The sequence below is a fragment of the Puma concolor genome, chromosome C2 (genome assembly GCF_028749965.1).
Source record: "Puma concolor isolate L17-30 chromosome C2, mPumCon1.1.hap2, whole genome shotgun sequence".
NCBI lineage: Eukaryota > Metazoa > Chordata > Mammalia > Carnivora > Felidae > Puma > Puma concolor.
In genome coordinates this window covers 142,299,540-142,307,421 of record NC_141675.1, presented here as the reverse complement: position 1 = coordinate 142,307,421, position 7,882 = coordinate 142,299,540, and the positions used below count along the sequence as shown (strand labels likewise).

Below are 7,882 nucleotides of genomic sequence, written 5' to 3'. Positions count from 1 at the left end.
GTAGATCAATCTATTAATATTCCTGCTCAGTTTTCTATTGGTTTTCTTTTCCTTATTGATTTTTTTTAATTTTTTAATGTTTATTCATTATTGAGAGACAGAGAGACAGAGCATGAGCACGGGAGGGGCAGAGAGAGGGGGAGACACAGAATCCGAAGCATGCTCTGGGCTCTGAGCTGTCAGCACAGAGCCTGACGCGGGGCTTGAACTCACAAACTGCAAGATCATGACCTGAGCCGAAGTCGGACATTTAACCGACTGAGCCACCCAGGTGCCCCTTCCTTATTGATTTTGAAGTTCCTTACATATTAAGGAGATCAGGACTTTACCTATCCTATGCATTGTAAATATTTTTCCCAGTTAAATGTGTGGCTTGTCCTATACAGACAGTTTTATTTCTTATGGAGTCAAATTGGTCAATTTCTTTCTTTTATGACTTCTGAGATCATATAACGCTTAGAAAAGCTTTCCATAATTATTTACATGTCATCTTTCCATTTTTTATCCAATATTTTTATAATTGCATCTTCAAGTTTAAATACTTGATTCGTATGCTACTGTTTTGATGAAAGGAGATAAGAATCTACAGATGCTCACTTAAGGCCCCAGCACTATTCACTGGGTAACCCATCATTTCCTCTTCTGCTTTAAATGTATCTTTTTTAAAACTATAAATTTAATTTCTATGCATATGTATCTCCATTTTTGGATTCTCCAGTCTGTTCCATTAAGCCTATCTATTCTAGTGTTAATGAAAACTGTTTCAATCATTGTGATGTTATAATATGGTTATTTTCTGTTGAGGCTTATCCCATTCATCACTCTTTTGAATTTCTTTTATTTATTTATTTATTTTTTTTTTTAGTTTTTTTCAACGTTTATTTATTTTTGGGACAGAGAGAGACACAGCACGAACGGGGGAGGGGCAGAGAGAGAGGGAGACACAGAATCGGAAACAGGCTCCAGGCTCTGAGCCATCAGCCCAGAGCCTGACGCGGGGCTCGAACTCACGGACCGCGAGATCGTGACCTGGCTGAAGTCGGATGCTCAACCGACTGCGCCACCCAGGCGCCCCAAATTTCTTTAATAAATAAAGACAATTATCTTTATTCACTTACTCATGCTTTTTTTTTCTTCATGCCTAAAACAGAACTTTCTAATCGATTCTAATTTGCATGAAAGAAAATGATTGAGTCTCTGTAACTCTAAGAGCTGTATAGTTGATTCTGTCTGATTTTCCACATATACAAGCATATCATTTGCCAGTGGTAATTTTTGCTTCCAATTTTTATAACTTTTTTCTTTCTCTTGCCTAATTGCATAGGCCAGTAACTCCAGAACAGCATCAACTAATAGCGATGACAGTTTACATTCTTGTTGTGTTTTCCACTTTACTGACGATGCTTTAGGTGTTTAACAAATAAACATTTTATTAGCTCTCAGCAGAGAAGCTACACACGGCCTCTGACTTTCCAATTCTTCTGGGCTTTCTTTAGTGGCTTCCTTTGTCCAGAACCTTCAACCCTGCAACTGCCCTACCTTTGTTGAAAGGTGAAAAGTTAGATTCTTCTTCACCTCTTGCCTCCAAAGGAAAAATTGGAGCGCAGGGCTGGAATTCAAAAGAGCAACTGCCAGAGCACCGGGCTGGAAGAAGTTCCCTCTTGCTCCAGGACTCAAGCCACAGAAGGAAGAACCCGAGGGTGGGGAGGAGTCGGGGCCACCCCCGCCCCCAGCCCCACGTCGGTGCCACCCGCGGAGATGAAATGTGAGCCCGGGTGGCCCAGGACGCCGGAGCGGCTGCCTCGCCTGCCGCCTGAGCGCCGCGGGCAGAGACAAAGAGACCTCGGCCCCAGCGCAGCCCCGCGCGCCACGGCCGGGTTCCCCTCGAAGACGCTCAGGACAATGGCCCGGTCCCCGCGCGACCCCCCTCTCGGGAGCGCTGCCCTCTCCCTCTGACCGCGCTCCGGCTCCTCCGCGGCCCGGGCTCTCCCTTCTCCCCCCCCATCAGCCCTCTCTCCAGTCTGTGCGTCTGTCCGTCTGTCCTGGCGCGCAACCTCCGGCCACCGGCTTGGATGGACGCGCTGAGGCTGCCCGGGGGTCCAGGAATCTTGCTTCCGAAGCTGGTCCTGCTCTTTGTCTACGCAGGTCAGTGGCCTGGGGCGGCGGGAGAGGGGAACGAGACGTGGGACTGAGCTCGGGTCGCCCTCTGGCCACGCGGGTTGGGCGGGAGGCACGGGGACCTTGGTGGGAGAGCCGAGACGGGGTGGTCCCCGCCGGGCAGCCAGGGAAGCCGGCGTGCTGCGACCCTCGGCTCGACCTCCCTCGAGGTTTTGTTTTGTTTTGCTCCTTTTCTTTAACTTTCCCTTTCCCCTTTCCTCCTCCCTTCTCTCTCTGCAAGCAATTTAAAACTCCCAGTCCAATTTAAAAATCCCAAACGCACATTTCGAGGATTTCACTCTCTGGATAGCGTTCCATTGATTCTGTCCACGACTCAGGAATCTGGGGGTTGAGGGCAGAGACTGAGGGGTGGGAGAAAAGCATTTTTTTTTTTTTTAAAGTACCCGAGATTCAGAGGTATTTGCTGAAGTTTTAACATGAACTAATGTGGTGACTTTTCCATTTCAAAGTAGTCTATCTCCTCTCCTTGCTACCCCCACATTCTGAGTATTTCGAAATATAAAGCCTTAGACCATCGGGTTTTTTGTTTTGTTTTTTTCACTTTAGAAGATGATTCTCAAGTGTGGTAGTCTGGATAATTGGATGCTTTGAGTTCAAATAGGAGGTTTTCGGGAGGTGTAAATTCACCCAGAGTCTAATCCTGTTTTCATCGATTTCGTGAAGCACTGTTTATAGGTGAAAGGAATTTCATTTCCCTCCTCCTAATTATTCTTCCTGAGAATTGCTAATAATTGATGGAGCAAAGCGGTTTTCTTGTTTCATGATTGATATGGAACTCAAAATGGCTTTTCACTGGTTATTCATGTATAAAGTTAATTACACATGTGGTTTTGCATTTGCTTCCTATTCACAAAAGAAGCTGAAAGCAAAGTTCTTTGTAAAATGTTTTCATGTCTCTCGCTTCCTAGGACAAAAAAAAAAAAAAAATCACAGGCTTACCTGTGACCTTGCAATAATAAATTTATGTAGCACTGTGATTTATTTCTTGATACTTAACGAAGATTGCGACTGACATGAAGAGGTTCTTCAACATTATTGAACGTGAACGTCAAGAGAATTGAACTTCTCATTCAACCTTGCCAGAAATGACTCCCCAAACTTCTATAGAAATTTCCAATTTATACACTAAAATGTGAATTAGTGGCTGTCTTTAAGTTATTTAAAAGATATTTTATTGCAAGGAAAATTCTGACTTTCAAATGCAAAAATTCATCAAAATAGGAAAAGAACTTCCTACTTAATGAGGAGAAACTGCATTCTAATCCGTTTGCGTATTTCTGTACCTTAAAGTGTATTCCAGAATTTGCGAAGCTAAAAGAAACAATTGCGTTATTGGCTTTATAGTAAAATCTTCCCATTCGTTCATTTGAAGCAATGATTCTTTTCACCTCCTCTGTTTATCCAAAAACAAAAATAAAAATAAGAAAATAGAACAAAACCTCACTCATCTTTACTCAAGCACACCGTTGAACAACAACTTACTCTTGTCTATTTTATTCCCTGTGGTAAACTGAAAGCTTCTAATGCACACGCTTTTCCTTCCTTTCGTCCTGTTCCCCCACCCCACCCCCACCCCACCTCCACCCCCACCCCACCCTGTGCTTGGTGAACAATCCCCAGGGTTCAGGAAATCTGCAAAGCCTTCTGGCAACAAGTTTGGTTAGTTTAGAAAGTTTCTCTGCCTTCATTTCTTCTCTTCTTAGGCATACCCCCCTCAAAAGCTACAGAATAACTACAAGCCAATAATACTAAATTAACTTACTATCTTTGATAAGAAATATTTAGCCAGTGTGTTCTTTGGCGTTAACTCCCGAACTCTTTGCTTCAGAAATCCCTTTATGTTTGCCTTATTTATTTACCCAATATTCACTGAGTGAGGCATTTTGAGTGTTATATAGGACAGAGGCCTTGCTCTGAGTTTCATCTGGGAGATAAAGGAGGCCTATTATGATGTATAAAAGGCTGTGTCATAGGCGAATTACAGTCATGTGCCAGAACTGTTCACAGGAGGGAACCTCATGGCTGGCTTAGGAGAGTAAGCTCCAGGAAGATGATGTCTGTTTTGTTCAACATGATATTCAGAGACCGGCAAAATACCTGGCCCATAAGAAGAACCCAATAAGTAATCGCTCAGAGAAATTGAACTTAAGGAGGAATTTAGGGACTAGATAGGGAAGCCTTGGACATAAGGAAATGGAGGAGGATATAATGTGAACAAAGGCAAAAACCATGAGATATATATTTGTAATGATACAGAATTCATTTTGGTTGGAACTAAGACATGTGGCTGGAAATGAGGACTGGGGGATGATGAGGAAACAATGCCGATCTAACAGTTGAGACACCCTGTTAAATAAATTTCCAGCTTTAATGGGACAAAAACCTATGTAGATGCACGGCCTATAACCTGAATTATTTTCCCCCAAAGCAGATGCACTAAATTCATGCTCCCTTTGACAAGGAGGTACGGGCGAAGTTTCTGTGCCTAAAGCATCACGTTTTGCTGTGGAACCACCTTCGGAAAGAGACCCGATGACATTTATGCTGTTATCCAACTCCCACCGCTGGCAACAAAGACAGGATTTGGCCAAGGTTTTACCTTCCCAGCCTCAGCCAGTGACTGCTGTCCCCTCCCTTTCCTTCCTCCCTTATCCTCAGCTGTAGCTTACAAGAGCCATTTCTGAGCATGTGCTTTGCAACCAGATGTCGCTTTTCCTGTGCCACGAATTCCTTGAGGTGGGGGTGAGGGTTGGAGAACCTTCTTCCACATCATGCCTTTGATTCAAGTCACTGAAGAAAGTTTGAACTGGCTACTTTTCAAGAATATTCACTCGAATATTAGAGGTAATATCAATTATCTTCTGAAACAATTGGAATGTTCCATTCCTTACAAGTGAGAAAATGCTCCGGTGCCTTCCAAATCTGATTTTCACAGAATTGCTCTCCACTAAACTGGAGAGAGCAACTAACATAGAAGATTTGACGTGTGGTCAAAACCTCAGTTTGAGAATGTTGTGATTGTGAATCTGTTTGCCATACTCTTACATCTGCCCTTGTCAGTTGTTTAATTCTGGGAAGTAGACAGGAGTGCTAGAAAATGCCATCAAAATAAGGAACAACTTGTGACACGATCCTGATGTTTGCTGCAGGTATAATCCAGCTCCTTGGCTACAAGATGTTGGTTTCCTGTAACATTGGTTCAAAATATTTTGATAACACCACGTCCTTATAATAGTAGTAACTGGAATACAATAATAGTAATTGAACCTTTGATATTCATGGAGAGTTTAATAAGACGTCACTATCAAGGGCATCATTCCGAAGGCACCCCATGAAGCTACTTACATATGGGTTGTCCTGCTCACACAGAAAAAATGGGGACATCGGCTCTTCCACTCTCCGAATGGCTTTAGAGAACATGCAGCAAAACATCCCGGTTAAGCCTCTTGAGACAACTAACTAATCTAAATGTTTGAATTAACTAAACAGCACTAAAAATGAGAGCTATAGAAGTTCATAGGGAAAAATGAGAAGATAAATAGCCTTAAAAAGTGTGATGCACTCTGCAAAGAGCATACCCTGTCAGTAGGTCATTAGATTGTGCTTCTTGTCTTCAAAATTTAGCAGTGGTTTTCAGTAAAGTTACTGAATCTTACAAAGTAATTATTTCTTCCTCTCCTTTCTTCTTACCTCATCTCAGAAGAAAACATTAAGGTTTATTAATTTATGGGGTAGAAGTAAAATGGAGGGGGAAAAAAGGTGAACGTTTTCACGTGTTCTGCAAAGGCCATGCATTATTGAAAAAGATCAATGAACTTTGCTACTTTGTGATGACATTCATTTGTCAAGAATCATCCTGTCAGGGAGGTGATTTAAAAACAAAATCTAGGGGCGCCTGGGTGGCTCAGTCAGTTCAGCGTCCAACTTCGGCTCAGGTCATGATCTCACATCTTGTGGGTTCAAGCCTCGTGTCGGGCTCTGTGCTGACAGCTCAGAGCCTCAAGCCTGCTTCAGATTCTGTGTCTCCCTCTCTCTTTGCCCCTCCCACCTTGTCCTCTCTCTCTCTCTGTCAAAAATAAATACACATTAATATTTTTTTAAATCTAAATTTTTCTTTCTGGATAAATCAATCACCTGGACACACAGACATAATGTAACATCTTGTACTTTTCGGTTATGGTTTAGACAGACAAGCAAAAGTGTTACATAATTTAGATAATAGTTGATATTACCTCTAGGGATTGAGTTGGAAAGGACTTCCTTTGTGATTCTTGAACATGTAACTTAAATTACCAGACTATATTTAGTGCGTTTCTAATCATGTACCTCAAACTCACATATCCATGATAATTTATACCAGTGATCGTAATTAAATAATCATCTGAACTTGTTAAACATAAATCATTTAGGTGGCACGAAGAATTTTTAAAAGCCAGGGCAATTTTTATTCAAATGTGGGGTCTAATTTTCCTTGCCGAAAACATATGGAAGAAAAAAGACAGTAATTTGGCTTTATCAGCTCCAACATGTCCTTTCTACTCAGAAAGCACCTTTTTCCCTTCCCGTAGTGCTGTTTCATAACTTGTTGATTCTTAAATCCAACATTAAATAAATTGTTAATTATTCACAAGATAGTTATCTACGGAAACGCCTTCCTACAACTAACCCATTGTCTTCCAATCCAGATGAATTGACAGGATATGCAGACTCAGTTGTGTTACCATATGTGTGCAAACTGTCATTAAGAGGGTAAAACAAAATGTACAGAAAGAGTAACATATAATGCATTGTCATAAAAATATACATTATCTAAAAAGTATCTCCAGTTGACAGTATACACGTCAATAACACATGCCATCAAATGACCTTAATGTGACCCTCAAGTCAAAAGACTTTATCATTTTGAAATTGTTGTAAGAATTCTGTTGCAAAATTGAATGGCTGATCTGTTGGATCATTCATTTCTCCTTTCGTTGTCCCGTTCAGCACTTCCAACTACCAGTTATGGTGTTGGATGAACGAAATTCAAAACAGAATGGTCTTTGCCTCTTCTGGATTTACGTCCAATAGGGAAGGAAGACTAGTTTAGATGCTTATTCATGTTTTAGAATTCTGAGTATGCAAAATGAATATCTAAATGCACCGAAGTGTGGTCGCTGACTGATGGAGACATAAAATAGAATATTTTTCATGAAGCTGTGATTTCAGAACTGTAAAGGACGTGTGTGGTGTTTCTTTTGCAGAGGATTGCCTTGCTCAGTGTGGCAAAGACTGCAGATCTTACTGCTGCGATGGGGCCACGCCCTACTGTTGTTCCTACTACGCCTATATTGGGAATATCCTCTCGTGAGTACTGGTCAAGTTCGGCAATACTGATGCTCTTTCCATTCCTCAGTTACGTGTTCACAAAGTACCAAGGTATAGAGGTAGGGGCAAGAAATTTTAAAGGGGGTTATTTTTTTAAGTTTATTTATTTATTTTGAGATGGTGAGCGGAGCGGGGCGGTGGGGGGGAGCCCCAAGCAGGCTCCACACTGTCACATGAAATGCTACGTGTGACCTGAGCTGAGACCACATGAAACGCTTGATCACATGAAACACTAGATGTGACCTGATCTGAAATCAAGGGTGGGATGCTCAACTGACTGAGCCACATGGGTGCCCAAAGAGTGGTTATTGACATAAAGCCTTCCCTGGAGATATTA

At 41.9% G+C, this 7,882-nt stretch overlaps 1 protein-coding gene across 1 annotated transcript in view; it reads left to right on the top strand.

Annotated features, from left to right (window-relative positions):
• Nucleotides 1-1,720: 1,720 nt before the first annotated feature.
• CYYR1 (cysteine and tyrosine rich 1) overlaps nucleotides 1,721-7,882 on the top strand; it is a 108,683-nt gene continuing 102,521 nt past the window's right edge. The window contains exons 1-2 of the mRNA XM_025913489.2: nucleotides 1,721-2,145; nucleotides 7,422-7,524. Of these exons, the coding sequence (XP_025769274.2) occupies nucleotides 2,073-2,145; nucleotides 7,422-7,524 (176 nt within the window). The 5' untranslated portion in view covers nucleotides 1,721-2,072. The remainder of the gene's footprint in view (nucleotides 2,146-7,421; nucleotides 7,525-7,882) is intronic.